The sequence below is a fragment of the Mastigoproctus giganteus genome, chromosome 10 (assembly GCF_048544385.1).
Source record: "Mastigoproctus giganteus isolate SK-2022 chromosome 10, ASM4854438v1, whole genome shotgun sequence".
In the NCBI taxonomy this organism is placed as follows: Eukaryota; Metazoa; Arthropoda; class Arachnida; order Uropygi; family Thelyphonidae; genus Mastigoproctus; species Mastigoproctus giganteus.
This window is the reverse complement of record NC_143584.1, coordinates 160424027-160442412: the sequence shown is the minus strand read 5'-3', so window position 1 is coordinate 160442412 and position 18386 is coordinate 160424027. Positions and strand designations below refer to the sequence as shown.

At 36.7% G+C, this 18386-nt stretch overlaps 1 protein-coding gene across 1 annotated transcript in view; it reads right to left on the bottom strand.

The window, feature by feature from the left end:
* The window catches only part of LOC150079425 (uncharacterized), a 227770-nt gene that overhangs the window by 177366 nt on the left and 32018 nt on the right, over positions 1-18386 (bottom strand). The window contains exons 5-6 of the mRNA XM_090383066.1: positions 7943-8103; positions 2095-2295 (exon numbers count right to left, since the gene is read on the bottom strand). Coding sequence (XP_090239192.1) covers positions 2095-2295; positions 7943-8103 — 362 coding nt within the window. The remainder of the gene's footprint in view (positions 1-2094; positions 2296-7942; positions 8104-18386) is intronic.

The following is an 18386-nucleotide window of genomic DNA, read 5'->3' as shown; positions in this document are numbered from 1 at the left end:
CTGCGAGATGATCTGATTGAGATGTATAAAGCCTTGAATGGTTTGAGCATGCTCAACTCTGATGGGATTCTTCCTCTTGCTCAGAATAATCACCTGAGAGGACATAAATTCAAATCGAGGTTTGGTTTGGTTTTTTTTTTTTTTTTAGGAGCATTAGCAACTAAGGCCATATTGCTCCGGGGATATGCGGTGGTCATTCCCTGACCTTTCCACATCCTCCGTATTTGGTGGTCACGGGCTCGAACCCCAGTCTGATCAAGAAGCGTGTGTTACGCACTGCTGCTCCTGCCCACCTGGCTATGGAGGTGCCTTCAAATTGAGGAAAGACAGATGTAGGATAGATGTGTGGAAGTTTGCCTTTAGCCAGTGGGTACTTGGTTGGTGGAACAGACTTCCATCCTTTGTTGTGGAAGTTGAAAGCCTAAAGAAATTGAAGGCTGAGCTGGACAGGTATTTGGAACTAATGGAGGGGTGAAATGGGAGCGTTTTTTTTTTTTTTTTTGGCTGATGCTGCATAAACTTGCTTTCTTGCACCATATGCCTCTACTAATGCTAATGTTCAAAGAATGTTAACTCTTTTAATAAGTTGTGATAAGTCACCTAACGAAAGTGTCAGCTATTGCCTCTTAGTAAAAATGAACTTTTTACATTGTATGCTGAAACAGTTATTTTCTGCTTCCAAGAAGTTTACAAAATCACAAGTTTTATGGTGCATAAGACCATGCTTTCAACTTATCAGGCACTAATATGAATAAATTTGTCCCATTTCAGCCAAGTTTCTATTGCAATATGAAACAGATTGTTTAGTTGAATGATATACCTTGATGAAATATAAAATAATATAAATATATATAGATAACTATAATAGCAATAAGCTTGCCAAAGAAAAAGATAATTAGCACCCCATTAGTTTCTTTTGGTCGTTTTTTTTTACATCAGCTGAAATGTTGCAGACATTTGGAAGCTTAAAAATAATAAGTAGCACTTATTATTATGAATGGCAGAATATAATTATCTGTACGTATTGGAATATAACCAAATTAAATAAATGATTTAATCAATTATTTAATTTGGCCCATCCAAAAATACTGGGATCTACAAACTACATCAGTAGCTGGGCACTACATTAGGTAAAATAACTTTATTTGGAGAAATGAAAGAATCTGAGATCCATAGAGTACAATCACTATTCCCAAAATGTCCATTTGCTGTCATAATTCACTATAGTTATTTTGCCAATGCTAACACTAATTCACCTTAAATGTTACCAATTTTTAATTATTTTAAAAATCTGTTATTTATATCAGTTCCCTGGCACTAGCACAAGAGTACATCAGTACATTTGAGTAACCATGGTTTAAGATCATGTAACTACTAAATACAATCATCTTTTGACTGTGAACTCTTCTGACCTTATGAGACATCTCAGAGTATAAACAGAAATTTTTTTTCATTTTACACTGGTTAAAATTAAACTTATTTGGTACTAAAAGATTTGCAGTTAACAAATAAATCTGCTAGAACAAATAGACATTATAAATGAACAGGTGCCATAAATATGGCTGTTTGGTGTGGGATCATATTACAAATAAACAGCATTACACTTCTCTTATCTAAGTGCTATTTACTTTTTAAGCAGCAATGAATAACTGATTGCAATAGCTTTACAATATGAGAGAGCAATGCCACTGTGAAAAAAAAAAGTTCAGTCATTTCTATCAAATTTCTGTTTGTAATAATCAAATTTATAAAGCAGAAGTACATGTACTGTTATTTGTATTAATTCATAACTTAAAACTGCAAGCCCTTTTTTTCTTAAATAAATTAACAAAATATGCTATCTGTGTTTCTAAAGATTTCAAATTAAAAACAATTTGGAACAGTATTTAATACAATATTCAGGTGAAAAAAAATGTATAAAACAATTAGGATAAACAGTCAGTAAAAAATGTAGAAAAAATATTTACTATACTATTCAACATCTCAAGTTTAGATATTTGATCCACCACTGTACACAGGTCCACTCTAGCTTCCAAAAACAAACAAACAAAAAAAATTTTTTTAGCATATTATCAAAATTAAAATTTAACTTACCAAATCTTTGGCATCTTTAGTTTCAGGAAAATTCTGAGCAATATACTGGGCAATATCATAATGTCCATACAAAATTGCTTTGTGAAGAGGAGTGGCACCTAATGGGTCTCTTGACATAGCCAACCTTTTGCGATCAAGAAGTGTCTGGACATCTCGAAGCCTACCTCTAACAACAGCACGATGAATTTCATGGATACGTTCCTAATTTAACAAAATAATTTTAATTCTTAAAAAAAGTATGAAATCACATATAATATGTGCATGACCATTGGTCATTTTCTCTAATAAAATAGCAATGTTGTTGCCCTATTATAGATTTACAGACCACTACTGCTACTATACAGTTATAGGGTCTATATATGCATCCTTATGAAAACAAAAGCTATAATTATTTTCTAATTATAGTTAATTGGAATCTCATAGCTGGAAAATGCAGACTGCATCAAATAAATCTTTTTAAAGACTGCTATGAGGGCAACCAAAAAATAAAGGCAATTTGCATATTTAATACTGATAACATGTCAGAAAACATTCTTTTGGGCATACAGCATATCATATGCTAAGACAGATATAAACACAACACTGGGTTACATCACATTCAGCATGTCTCATGCTGCTATGGGTTGAACATGACTGTTTTCAGATTGTACCATTATTGAGCAACATGTGGCAATTCAAATTTAGTGGTTTGGGATGATGAAACTCTGAAATTCACATATGAATGTTAGTTCAGCAGAGAAAAATTGTATTACGCAAAGAAGGTGGAGGAACATTCATCACCAATGACCAAGAAATAAAAACCAAAAACATCAACGCCATTTTGCCTTCTGCTAGAAAAATGATGTTAGTATTAGTAGTGGCAAATGATACAAGAAATCAAGGTTATACAGCATCAGCAAAACAAAAAAAAAAAAAAAAAAACACAACACCTCCCATTTCACATATCTACCTCCTCCAACAGGTTGCTTAGTTCTTCCTTGAATTTATTTAAGCTATCCACTTTCATGACATCAGAAGGAAGTATGTTCCAGCAAATAATCACCCGCTGGCTAAAGGCAAACTTCTGCACATCTATTCTGCAACCATCCTTCCTTAATCTGAATTTAAGTCTCCTTGTGTGTGTAGTCTCAGCAAGAGGAAGAATCGCATCAGCATTGAGCTTGCTCAATCAGTTAAGGAACAATGGTTGCCACAACAATGAACATACTGTTAACTTCTTACAGAATTGTGTTGCATATCCAGGTTGTTATTACCTGTGCATGCTAAATTATCCTTCAACTCCATTCGGTGGTAATAATTTAATAAGAAACTTAACGTTTATTTGGTAGACAATATCTTCTTTTGTCTTCTCAACCTCCAACCCAAGCACAGTACTAAGTACTATAGGTTCTAATACCTCTCTTGTTTGGGGTTTTCATAAAAAAAAAAAAAAAAAAAAAAGACTGGAATTTTGTTCTCTGAAATTCATAAATGGGAAACCAAGTACCCATGTTTACAATGAGATCCATACAGATATTATTAATCTTTTCTTTAACTTTTCATTATAGTGATGCTTAATATACTGATAACTTGCTGTGCATGTATGTAAACATATATACATAAAGTGCTTTTAAAAATGACAGTAATAAATATGTTATCATATGAATGAAAAATATATTTAAAAAAATATAATAACAGTATTAAACATTAGCAAATATAAAAAAAAGCAATAAATGGAATTATTACAGTGCAGCCTTGATATAAAGCAAGTTTATAAAAGTTGAAAAAAATACTCATTGAAATGGATACTCACTATATCCAAAGCCTATTCAAATTACTTATGATTCAAATACTCTAACATAAGTTTAAGGCTAAAATTGCACCAGCATTATAATATTATCCCTTGCACACAGAAAATGGGTTTTTCCATATTCTGCTCAAAAGAAAAAAAAAACTGTATTTAACATCAATTATAAATGAAGAAATTTTCCCTACATAGGTTAATATGCCTTTATTTCTCAAAGCAAATGGCTGAAAAAGTTGAAAAGAAATGGTTTGCAGATTGGTCTATTCAGATGTTTTGTCAAACATTCCCATATCACTTTATAAGCAACTCTTTGCTGACTTTGATTCCACTTTGATGAAACATTTTGATAAAAAAAAAAAAAAAAAAAAAAAAAAAACCTTGAATGTTATGCTTGTTTGTTGTTTGTTTGTTTGTTATTTGGTTTTTAGAAGCACTAGCAACTAAGGCCATATTGCTCCAGAATATGGGGGTGGTCATTCCCTGACCTTTCCGCATCCTCTGTATTTGGTGGTGACGGGTTCGAACCCCGGTCTAATCAAGAAGCGTATGCTACGCACTGCTGCTCCTTCTCACCTGGCTACGGAGACACCTGAATGTTATGCACCATGCCACTTAAAGACCAACTAAGCTTGACAACAATGTTTAAACATTTGTCTACTTGAATATTTTTTTAGTCATCAGTGACACAAACTTCTCCATAATTTGGAATTTTTTAGTTACCTGTAGACAGTGCTGGCTCAATATACATTATATAAAAAAAGGGGACATTAATGAACAGCTTATTTTATGAAAATTGAGGTTATGCAAATACTAGAGAGGGTGATGCAACAGTACAGTGCCATACAGAAATCAGCTCAGCAAATTGAATATTGGCAGATGGTATGATGCCATAGTTGGCTAGCATTGAGTTTGGAAAAGTCTCAACATTCTGAAGCCTTCAAATTGGGAATAATTTGTATAAGCAGAAAACAGTGGGATATACTTAAGCTGAATATTAACAAGTACTTTGATGAAACATTTTGATAAAAAAAAAAAAAAAAAAAAAAACCTTGAATGTTATGCTTGTTTGTTGTTTGTTTGTTTGTTTGTTATTTGGTTTTTAGAAGCACTAGCAACTAAGGCCATATTGCTCCAGAATATGGGGGTGGTCATTCCCTGACCTTTCCGCATCCTCTGTATTTGGTGGTGATGGGTTCGAACCCCGGTCTAATCAAGAAGCGTATGCTACGCACTGCTGCTCCTTCTCACCTGGCTACGGAGACACCTGAATGTTATGCACCATGCCACTTAAAGACCAACTAAGCTTGACAACAATGTTTAAACATTTGTCTACTTGAATATTTTTTTAGTCATCAGTGATACAAACTTCTCCATAATTTGGAATTTTTTAGTTACCTGTAGACAGTGCTGGCTCAATATACATTATATAAAAAAAGGGGACATTAATGAACAGCTTATTTTATGAAAATTGAGGTTATGCAAATACTAGAGAGGGTGATGCAACAGCACAGTGCCATACAGAAATCAGCTCAGCAAATTGAATATTGGCAGATGGTATGATGCCATAGTTGGCTAGCATTGAGTATGGAAAAGTCTCAACATTCTGAAGCCTTCAAATTGGGAATAATTTGTATAAGCAGAAAACAGTGGGATATACTTAAGCTGAATATTAACAAGTAGAGTGCAACTTTTTATGCCAGTTCTCCAGTTTATATTGTTCATTGAAAAAAAATTGCACTTACAAAGTTGCCAAAGAATCACTCAAGAGATTCAGCAACATACAGGAGCAGTTATCATTGTATATACTGTACACAGTGTGGTATCAACAGGAGTTTGCGCCGACCGGGCTAGCCGAGTGGGTAAAGTACCTGCCCGGCAACCCAAAGGTCGCGGGTTCGATTCCCGCCTCGGGCTTGGATCAAAGTACTGCAAAAACCTTGGGAGGTGCAATATGGCCACAGAAGCCGATGCGCCAACAACTACCAAATCAAAAAAAAAAAAAAAAAAAAAAAAAACAGGAGTTTGCAAAACTGCCACTAACAAAGTTATCATAAAATTTAATGTAGAACAGGTTTAATCGTATCATGCTCAGGGAAACTGGCCTCTGCAGAAGTAGAAAAGGATTATCTGGATAACAAATCTGAGGAAATATTTATGCTATTTACATCATATGGAAAAATTTGGATAAGCACCAATCTGGAGAATGCTCTTAAAAATACTGAACTACCCCCTACTATGTAGAACAGAGGTAGAAATCTGACGGTGTGACCTTTTCATGGTATGGCTTTGGTAATGACAGCTTTAGTAGATGATACCTTGCAGAAAGAGCAACATTGTGACAAAACTATTCTTCCAGCACTGATACAATTTGATCGTGCAGAACCTTATAAATTTCAACAATATGATGCCCCTGTTACAAAGTTTGAGTATAGTGGCTTTTTTCCCTGAAAATAATGTTACACTGATGGACCAGCTGGCTCAGAGGCTAAAAGAACTACTGTGGACAAATTAGAAAAATGTGTTTGTGTGTATGGGGAAAGACTAATTCATGGAGACCAACATCACATTCCCAATTAAAAACTGTTCTGCTGGATGTTATTATTATTGTTATTAGCCATATGGTACAAGGAAGCCTGAGGTTTATACTGCATCAGCCACAAAAAAAAAAAAAAAAAAAAAAAAAAAATGCTGAATTACCCTGAGAGAGAGGAATCATCAAGAAAGAGAAGAATGATGATATCCAGCTCGGGACCCTGGGTGTGCCAAGCCCATACTCACCAGATGTGAGCCCCTGGGTTGAATGTATTCCATAAAGATGATATGCTATATTACATGCAAAAGATAGCCCTACACCAAATTAAAATCTAATCTATAACATGTTTCTTTATATTCTTCAATGATTCCAAGCCAGAGACATTTAAAACTTTATAGTTACAGCAGCTAAACTGAATGTTAACAATGGCCTTTATATATATTTTTTTTGAGGCAGTATATCTATTTGAGATGTGTAAGATGGATAACACTGACCATGTTTGTTATCCTAGACCCATATGTAAAACCGTTTTTATGGTTTATTTTTACATAAGGAACTTTATCATCTATGCTTTTCTGTTTGCCTAACAAATATGGAGATACTCTTACATTTTAAAGCATCAAGGTCGAAATGATTTTCTAATTTAAAAAAAAGGTGTTATTTTGTCTAACTGACCCATCTAAGTGTACAGTAGCATAGTCAGGTGCTTTGTATATCTTTTTCTCTTTTTCATAAAATTATGTTAGGGTCCTTTGAAAGGACCCTAACATAATTTTCTTTTCTCTTTTTCATAAAATTATGTTAGGGTCCTTTGAAAGGACCCTAACATAATTTTACTGGGTAGCAGACTGTAGTATAGTGCTGTTAACACTAGATATCTTCTGGTGTTTAGAAATGCAAAGCCTGGCAGAGAAGGGGGACTAATTTAAAATTAACTCAGATCTGGTCAGAGTTTTTATACTTTTATGTCTTCTTTCCTTGTTTTTAAAAAGTGAAGCTTGAACACTTAAAATTTAAGTTTGACTGAGTAGCAAAATCATCAGCCTTTGTCATTATCGTAGGTACACTGGACAAATTGCTAATGTTATTCATGCATGAACTATTGATCACAAGCAAATAGTTGGAAAAAACAGTGCACCTGGAACTCTGTGTAGCAACCCCCCCCTCACTATATTCTGGTCTGTAACTCACATCTGAAAGCTGCTGCTGCTTCTATTCTACATAAGCTGGATAGCCATACTTATTAATGATCTTCAGAAGCCAGCTGTTGGGTACTGCAACAAATACCATTTTCCAGACACAAACACTAATATCTTAAAAAAAAAAAACCTTTGGCAAGGCTTGTTAAGTTCTCGTTCATTGTAATATACAATCAATCCAATAACTTTTTTGTATATGATTTTACCAAATTGATGGTGCTTTTACTATCTTTTGTCTTTTTGTCGAAGTCCTTGCTATAAACATACTTGATATATCAAGGTCAGTCTATTTGAAACTTACATTAACGATGGACATAGTTTATTACTTACCATATAAATAGGAACCATGTTTAAAAAATCCTGAATAAGAGTATTAGATGATGTTTCACCCAAAAGCCTGTCACCATGTCCTTGAAGAACAAGTTCTTCCAAAGCTTCCAAACTACCACGATTAATTAATTCTCGTATTTGCACTTTGCTTCCAGATGGCTCTGATTATAAATAACAGCACAACGTGAAAAATTCATAACAAGGTATAATATTTACAAAATTACAATTAAAACAGTATTTTAAATTATAATTGAAATTTTAAAAACCTTATAACAACAGATTTAAAATCATATATTCATACAATCAGATTTCCCACAGAGAGCTGTGGAAAATCTAACTGTAGTTGAAACCTGATATCTATTTTAATGTATGAGACTATTCTAGAAGCTAGACAAAAAAAATTACAGCTGATCCCACCTCAATATAAATTCTTCTATACATAAACAAGAAAGAGCTACTCGTGGAAAGATCAATCTGCTTTTACAAAATTGATATAGGCAGTAACCTACAATATTCTCTTGAGTAATTAGTATTAGTCATGGCACAAGGAAGCTCCATGTTTTTATGCACCAGCCAAAATAAATAAAACCAAAAAATACAATAAAATGTGTTTTGCAATAAAATACCCCTATGTGTTTTCCTCCTTGTGCAGGTATCCCTCCAGCTGATCTTTGAATTTCACAAGGTGCACACCTCAACTAGAATAAGTTACTCATTCTAGTATTTAAGAAATCACTTCTTAAAAAAAAAAAAAAAAAAAAACTTCCTACAAATCCAGTCTAAACCTCTTTCCCTGTAATTTGAATTAATATCCTCTAGTTTCTGTAATCATTTATAATAGTGAAAATTTCACCATCATTCATTTTACTATCCACTCTCAGAGCCTTATAGACCTCAACCAGGTCCCTCTGTAAAATATCAAGTTTCCAAGCTCTGTAAACCACATATTAGAAGTCCCCATACAGTTGCCCTTTTGCCAATCTTACCAGGGGTGTTGCCTCTCTTTGGACACTACAACTCAATCTTTTTTTTGGGTATGGTCTCCATACTTGGACACTGTCTTCCAAGTACAATCTTACAACTGCTTTGTACTATTGAATTGTGATCTCCCTATCTCTACAAGCAAATATTCGATAAATCATTGACATAACACCATGGGCCCTCCTTGTCATCTGTCTGTACTGCATGGAGAACTTCATGTTCACCCATATTGTAACCATACTTATTACAGGGACAGATGTGGTGATATTACTAAGACTTATGAATGAAATAAACACTAAACCACATTAAAATACAGCAAATTCCTGCTTTTTTCTAAGTTTAGACATGGTAAGGTGTTTCTCTTCTTACTGCCAGAGGTGAGTGTTATTTCTTTGTTTTTTGCCTTCTTTATTTTATTTAATTTTAGGTTGGTTTGGTACACAGGTGCAGAATTGTACCTCACCAAGTGTAACCTTAAAAACATGGTAAGTTTCACAAAACTTTACTAAACAGTATTACAAAAACTGCTGTATTTGTAATACAGTTTAGTGTTATTATTATTATGGTTTAGTGTTTCATTTGTTTATAAGTCATACTTTAACCACCAAATCCCTTTCTTCATTTATTTAATTCAATCTGACCAAGTGTATAAGTTACTCTGGAGTTGACAGTCCCCAAAAGAACTTGCATTTTGCTTTATTAAAACATTGCTGCCATTTCACTGCTTATCCCTGAAGCCTATTCTAAGTCATCTCAAAGAAATATTGCTTGGACACTGATCATTAATTACTTTCCTGATCTTAATGTTATCTGCAAATTTTGAGTTAACATCCTGTGCCACTGTAATTTATGAAAATTAGAAACAACAATAATCCAAGTACTGATACTTGAGAGAGCCCACGTATAACATTAACCCAATCTGAAGTGTAATCACTAATCACAATCCTCTGCCTCTGGCACTGCGACCAGGTTGGTTAAACAAAATTTTTAATATTAATAGTGGCAATTAATAATGCAAATAAGCAAGCTTATACTGCAGCAGAAAAAAAAAAAAAACTCGCTTCATTTGTACATCCCTTATAAAAATTTGTCTAATTCTTCCTTATATTTATTTAAACAACTCACTTTCATAACATTACATGGAAATTTGTTCCAACAATTAATCACTCTCTGGCTGAAAGCAAATTTTCACTAATAATACACCAATAATTACGATTTGGTACTGCTGAAGTGATAACGTTTTAGGATTTATAAAGGTGAAAATTGTCATTAATAATAATCATTAATACATTCATGAGCCAAATAGGAAAGGTCCAAAGAGGGACACCCAACCAGCCAATGCGCAGGGATGAAGAGACTACCATTGGTTGACAGTCAAGGTGAACAGCAGTTGGCATGTACTGTTGTCTAGTATAACAGATGGCTCATGTTTCCAAAATTAATGGCAGACTACAACCAGGGTGCACAGAGAAATTCTTCCAAGCACACAATCCAGCTGATGCTCTTGTGGATAGGCCTATAGGGTAGGAGACCTGTTCACGTGCCCATGCTGACCAATCTCTAAAAGGAAGGGGATGAATCTGATTGGTCCACTTGATATTGATGGTTCGACCGTTGATGATCCTGCTCAGATAGCAAACAAACTGAATGAGTATTTTGCATCTACATTCACACAAGAGGAGTTATTAAGGTTTGAAAATGGCAGAAGGTTATAAAATTGTAGCAGGGTGCTTAATGATTTTGTAATAACTGAGAGCAAAGTGGAGGAGAAATTGTTGAAGTTAAACATAAGAAAGGCACCTGGGGTGGATGGGATCTATCCAGTTATATTAAAGGAGGCGGCAAGGCAACTAAGCAAACCCTTAGCCATAATTATGAGAGCATCCTTGGACTCAGGGGAGGTCCCCACAGACTGGAGATGTGCAAATGTATCCCCAATTCGCAAAGGGGGGGTCGAAGGGTGACATGAGTAATTACAGACCAGTTAGTTTAACTTCTGTTCCGGGTAAAATAATGGAGTCACTGGTTAAAGATGCATTTCAGGATCATCTAGACAAGACTGCAGCAATAATTCAGACACAACATAGGTTTGTTAAGGGAAAGTCTTGTCTGACAAATTTGATAGGATATTATGATATGGTTACAAAGGAACTGGATGCAAAAAATAATTTTGATATCATATATTTGGATTTCAGGGAAGCTTTTGACACTTGTGCATGAAAGACTATTGTACAAATTGGAGCAGAATGGTATTAAGGGTAAGTTGCTACAATGGATAAAAGGATGGTTGAGTGGGAGAAGACAGAGGGTGGTAATTAATGGGTGATGCTCTTTGTGGACTAATGTTATTAGTGGAGTCCCACAGGGTTCAGTGTTGGGTCCTCTGTTGTTTTGTATATTTATCAATGATATTGATGAAGGAATATCAGGCTTAGTGTCAAAGTTTGCAGATGATACAAAGGTTGGCAGGGTTGTTAATGACAGTAATGGCAGTGTGCTACTGCAATAGGATCTAGATAATTTGGGCAGATGGGCTAAGAAGTGGCAACTGAAGTTTAACCTTGACAAATGCAAAGTACTGTATATGGGTAGAAGTAACCCCAGAGAAACATACCAACTGTGTGGTACTACACTTAAGGTGGTAGAAAATGAAAAAAACCTGGGAGTAATTGTGCAGTCGGATATGAAGTTTTCTGAGCAATGCAGACAGGCTGCCAGGGCAGGTCATGGGGTTTTGTCAATGATATATAGGAATTTTGCTAGCAGGGAGAAGGAGGTGATTGTCCCTCTGTATAAGGCAGTGGTCAGGCCATGCCTTGAGTACTGCGTACAGGTCTGGAGGCCTCATTTTAGGAAGGATGTAGATTTACTTGAGCGTGTACAGAGAAGGGCAACAAGATTGGTGAGGGGAATGAAGTGATCCTCTTACCAAGAGTGGCTTAAGTTCTTCAAATTGCAGCGGCTGGAGACTAGGCACCTGCGCAGTGATCTGATTGAGGTGTATAGGGCCTTGAATGGTTTTTGAGCACACTAAATTCTGATGGGATTCTTCCACTTGTTCAGATTACGAACCTAAGGGGGCATAAATTCAAGTTAAGAAAAGACAGGTGTAGAATAGATGTGCAGAAATTTGGCTTTAGCCAGCGGGTGGTTAATTGCTTGGAACAAACTTCCATCTGTCGTTGTGGAAGTTGATAGGTTAAATAAATTTAAGGAGGAACTAGACAGGCATTTGGAGGGAATGGTGTGATTTTTTTTTTTTTTTTTTTGGCTGATGCTGCATAAGCTCGTACACTTGCTTTCTTGTATCACATGCCACTACTACTACAATCAAAATTGACACTGCCACCTGCAGTGGGCTTAGGTACACTGTTCTTGGACATTAAACAACTGGAAAAGACTTGCCTGGTCTGATGAGTCAAGGTTCCAAGTCCACTGTGCCAATGAATGGGTGTTTATTCAACAGTGAGTAGATGAACGACTGCATGGTTGGATCCTGTCATCACCATTGAACACACGCTCACTGCCAGGTTTTACCTCGCACTGTTTCTGACAGAGTTTTGTCCTACACAGTGATTGTGTATCCAGATGCCACTGGACTCTCTCAACAAGACAATTCCCTGTATTACAAGGCCTGTATTGTGCAGGAATAGTTTGAGGATGGTGTCCAAGCATTTTGTGTGTTTTTTTTTTTTGTGTCCCCCTGGCCGCCAAATTCTCCCAGCATCAAATCCCATCAAACATTTGTGGGATGCAGTGAAATGCAGCCTTTTCCAAACTCCAAGACATCCTTCCATATAGCTGGTCCAGGATACCTGAGCTGAGGACACCTCCAGTGGTCTTGTAGAGTCAATAATATGCTGTGTGCAAGCAGTTATCATGGAGAAAATGTGGCCCAACATGCTATTAGGTATGTGTTCATAATGTTTTGGCAAGTGTATATCCTGCAATTGTCTTTTTTAAATTTAAAAAAATGTCCCCATATGGATGTTGTCCGAGAAAGAGTAAATCATGATGACATCCTTAATTTACTCAGACCATTTAAAGCCTTAAACACTTCAATCAGGTCTCCTTATAGCTGCTTAGTTGCCAAGAGCTGCAATTTGCAGAACTGAAGTCTTTTTAAGCAAGAATGTCTTTTGTACCCTTGACCAATTTTATTACTCTTCTCTGCATCCATTCCAACAGACTTGCATCGTTCTTAAATGAAGGCTGCCAGACCTTTATGCAGTAACTTACTCAACCTACTGCCTAACCATTACCTTATACAATAGGATAATCACCTCCTTTTTCCTGCTAGCAAAATTCCTGTGTATCATTAATAGAACACCAAGAATTGTCCTAGCAGCCTGTCTGCACAGCTCAGAGAACTTCATGTCAGACTATATAATCATGCCAAGGTCTCTTTCATTTTCCACCACCTTGAGTATGATACCATCCAACTGGTACAAGGGGTGTTCCAAAAATACGAGGAACTGAGATCACTGCTCTGACAGTCTGAGTCTCAGTCACTTGGGAGGTTGGTATGGGTCTGCTTTTCGAAATAGCGTCCTTCACATTCTATAAACCTTTACAGCGGTTCACTAACTTCTGAAACGTGCTGCAGCCCATTTTCTGAAAGGTGTTGCAGGATAGCAGATGTGGCAGATTTAACTTCTCCATTTGTGTTAAATTTTTTTCCCTCTCAACTCTTTTTTTGAGGCTCGAAAAACCCCCAGAAATTGCATGGTGCAAGGTCTGGGCTGTATGGAGGGTGGTCTAGTTGTTGACCAACCACCAATTTTCACTAAAGCTTGCATTGTTGGTTGTGCAGCATGTGGTCTAGTGTTATCTTGAAGGAGAAACCATTCTTGATTAAGCAGTTCTGGTCTTTTTTTGCAAATTGCTCCTTTGAGGTGAACTCACAACATGTTACCATAATATTCTCCATTTACAGTTTGTTTCTCAGAAACCCCGTCAAAAAACAAAATCAACATCAATTTTTTTGATGAACCAAAAACTTGAAAATTTTTTGGAGGCAGTGAATCATGGTGTTTCCATATGCTTGACTGCTGTTTGGACTTGGGATCAAAAATGTTTAATCCGGGACTCGCCACACGTGATCCTTTTATTCAAAAAGTCAGGGTCTTCTTCCATCTTGTCAATAAAGGCCTGACAAAGTTCAATGCAGCGTTCTTTTTGTTCTGCAGAAAGATTGCACGGTACCCATCTTGCGCAAACACGTGACAGGTTAAGGTGCATCTTTACAATTTCGTGACATTTTGCTACACCAACATTCAACTGAACTGCAAGATCACAAATCAATAAATGTCTATTTTCTTTCAATAACTTTTCAACTTCCTCAATATTTTCATCATTCACTGAGGTTGAAGGGCGCCTGCTTCTTTGTTCATCTCGTACGCTATTTTTTCCATCCTTAAAATGCTTCCACCATTTAAATACAGTCGTTCTGCCCAAGGCTTCTTATTATTATTAGCCATATATTGTGCAAGGAAGCCTGAGGCTTATGCTGAACCAGCCAAAAAAAAAATTTCCCATGTTACTCTCAGAAAGAGAGAGAGAGAGAGAGAGAGAGAGAGAGAGAGAGAGCGAGAGAGAGAGAGAGAGAGAGAGAGAGAGAGAGAGAGAGAGAGAGTCAGAAGTAGAAGGGAATCACCAAGAAGGCAAGAAAGAGAAGAATGATGATATCCAGCTCAGGACCCTAGGTTTGCCAAGCCCATACTCACCAAATGTGAGCTTCTTCACTGTATGCTTCTTGAATCATCTCAAACATATTCTGACCACTTTTGCCTAACTTCACACAAAATTCAATCACGATTCTTTGTCTAATAATTAACAAAATATATTTCTCATCATAAAACACACTTCACAAACTGTTATAACGAATACAAAAATGAATACTATGTGATACACTTGCACAAACTAACTAAGAAAAGGTAGGGGAACATTCCTAGAACAAAAACTCTTCACTCGTTTCCATAATAACGAAGCAGTGTTGTCAGTCCGCGTATTTTCGGAAAAGCCCTTGTATGTTAGGGTGCAAGAATATTTGCTGATGATATCGAGTCAGTGTTAGGTGGGTCAGAAAACTGCTAGCTTGGGGGAGGGATACAAGGACTAATAGATTAACAGTAGCCACTGGCAGAGGTGAAAGTGATTCTTGCACTGCTTCTATTGGAATGAGCAGCAGCCTGGAAAACAAGATGCAGGATATTTCAGAGACTGCTGGGAATCATTGCAGTACAAGTAAACACATGGGTTATGTTAGGGTAGTTAAGAATGGGAACAGGTGCACGTATACTTGCGCCTGTTCTATACACCAGTGCTAGGAGTTTGGTAAATAAATTTGATGAATTTGAGGTATTGCTCAAAGCATCAAAGGCAGATATTGTTGGGATAACAGAGACGTGGTGTCACATAGATATAAGGAATGCAGAACTGGAATTTGGGGAGTACAATGTGTACAGAAAGGATAGACAGGATAGGACGGGAGGAGGGATTATGCTATTAGTTAAGAAACACATAAAATCCAAGGAAGTGAAGCCAGGTGACATCGCTGGACAGTGCAGTGTCGAATCAGTTTGGTGTGACATAAGTATTGGGAAATTAAAATTGAGTAGGAGTGTGCTATAGGCCTAATGACTCTGATGAGTATAATAAGGAACTGTACAGGGAAACAGAGTGGACCAGTAAATCAGAGAGTCTTATAATGGGGGATGTTAAATTCCCAGATATTGACTGGAATTTGTGGGTTGGTCACTCACACACTAGCAAGGATTTTGTGGATTTATTGGATGACTGTTTTCTACATCAGCATGTTCAGAAGGCAACTAGAGGGAGTAATACTCTTGATCTGATTATCAGTGGTGAGTCTTCATGCATTAAGAATCTGCAGATAAAGGAACCACTAGGTGGCAGTGATCACAGTGTGATGAAGTAGGATTTACCCAAAGAGGTAACTACCATCAGGGGTAAAGAGAAGGGTTTTTGCTTTCATAAAGGTGACTACGATGGTCTGAGACAGTATTTAAATTCTATACAGTGGGACCAACTGATGATGTTACCAACAGCAAATTCAAAATGGGAAGCATTCAAAGAATTTATCTTGGAAGCTACTAAGTTTTACATACCAACTAAAAAATATTGTTCAATGTTTAGGCCTAAATGGATGTCAGATGAACTAATGAGACATATGGCAGGGAAGAAAAATGCATGGGATACATATAAAGTAATGGATGATATGGACGCCTATGACAGATATAAGCTGGTCTGTAACCAAGTCACAAAGAAGATTAGGCAGTCAAAGGCAGATTATGAGAAATCCTTGGCAAAGGATGCAAAGAAAAATAGAATTCTTTACCTATGTAAACTCTACAAGGAAAGGGATGAATCAGATTGGTCCACTAGATATTGATGGTTCAACTGTTGATGATCCTGCTCAGGTGGCTAACAAACTAAACGAGTATTTTGCATCTACATTCACATGAGGAGTTATTCAGGAAGGGGAATGCCAGAGGTGAAGTAAACTCTGGCAGTGAGCTAGATGATTTTGTAATAACTGAGAGGAAAGTGGAGGAGAAATTGTTGAGGATAAACATAAAAAAGGCACCCGGGGTGGATGGCTGCCTAAGGGTAAGCAAACCCTTAGCCATAATTATGAGAGCTTCTTTGGACTCAGGGAAGGTACCCATAGACTGGAGATGTGCAAATGTGACTCCAATTCACAAAGGAGGATCAAAGGCTGACACAAGTAATTATAGACCTGTGAGTTTAACTTCTGTTCCAAGAAAATTCATGGAGGCACTGGTTAAAGAAGCACTGCAGGATCATCTAGACAAGACTTCAGTTATAGCTCGGACAGAGCATGGTTTTGTTAAGGGAAAGTCTTGCCTGGCCAATTTGATTGGATACTATGATGCAGTCACAAAAGAACTGGATGCAGGGAATAACTTTGATATTATATATTTGGATCTTAGAAAGGCTTTTGATACTGTTGCACATGGAAGACTGCTGCACAAATTGCAGCAGTGTGGTATTTGAGGCAAATTGATGCTATGGATAAAGGGATGGTTGAGGGGGAGAAGACAGAGATTGATAATCAATAGACACTGCTCTTCGTGGACTTATGTTATTAGTGGAGTCCCTCAGGGTTCAGTGTTGGGTCCATTGTTGTTTTCTGTATTTATAAATGATATTGATGATGGTATATCAAGCTTAATGTCCAAGTTTGCAGATGATACAAAGGTTGGCAGGGTTGTTAAGGACACTACTGACAGTATGCTGCTGCAGCAGGATCTGGAAAGGTTGAGCAGATGGACTGAGAGGTGGCAAATGAAGTTTAACATTGACAAATGTAAAGTACTACATATGGGAAACAGTAACCTCAGAGCAACGTATCAACTCTGTGGTACTACACTGACAGTGGTAGAAAATGAAAAGGACCTGGGGGTAATTGTGCAGGCAGATATGAAGTTTTCTGAGCAGTGCAGACGAGCTGTAAGAGTAGCTCATGGTGTCTTGCCAATGATATATATTGTCAATGATATACAGGAATTTTTCTAGCAGGGATAAGGTGATTATTCCCTTGTATAAGGCAATGGTCAGGCCACACCTTGGGTACTGTATACAGGTCTGGAGGCCTCATTTCAAGAAGGATATAGAGCTGCTGGAATGAGTATAAAGAAGGGCAAAAAGATTATTGAATGGAACAAAGTGTTGCTCTTATGAAGAAAGGCTTAAATTTTGGTGATCTGATAGAGGTGTATAAAACCTTGAATGGTTTGAGCATGCTCAATGCTGATGGGATTCTTCCTCTTGCTCAGAATAATCACCTGAGAGGGCATAAATTAAAATTGAGGAAAGACAGATGTAGGATAGATGTGTGGAAATTTGCCTTTAGCCAGCAGGTAGTTGGTTGGTGGAACAGACTTCCATCCCTTGTTGTGGAAGTTGATAGCCTAAATAAATTTAAGGCTCAGCTGGACAGGTATTTCGATCAAACGGAGGGGTGAAACGGGAGCAAGTTTTTTTTTTTTGGCTGATGATGTATAAGCTTGCTTACTTGCATCATATGCCTCTACTAATGCTATGCTGGGATTATCACTGCTAATAGGCAGTACCTTGCTATTATCAATGTTAACCCTCAATTGTCACTTCTCACCCATATATCCAAATTTTCTAGGTCTTGTTGCAGTTGTATAACTTGATTCCTGTCATTAACTACTCTGCCAATTTAGGTATCATCAGCTAACTTAAACATTAATTTGTTATGCCTTCATCGTATAATTAATAAATATTGAAAACAGTAACAGACCTATCATTCAACCATGAGGGACTCCACTCATGGCCATTAACATTATCCTCTATCTCCTGTACTGAATCGCTCCTTTAACCATAGCAGTACCTTGTATACCTAATGTCATATTGCTACAATTAGTACAATGATTTTTCATTTGAACAGTTT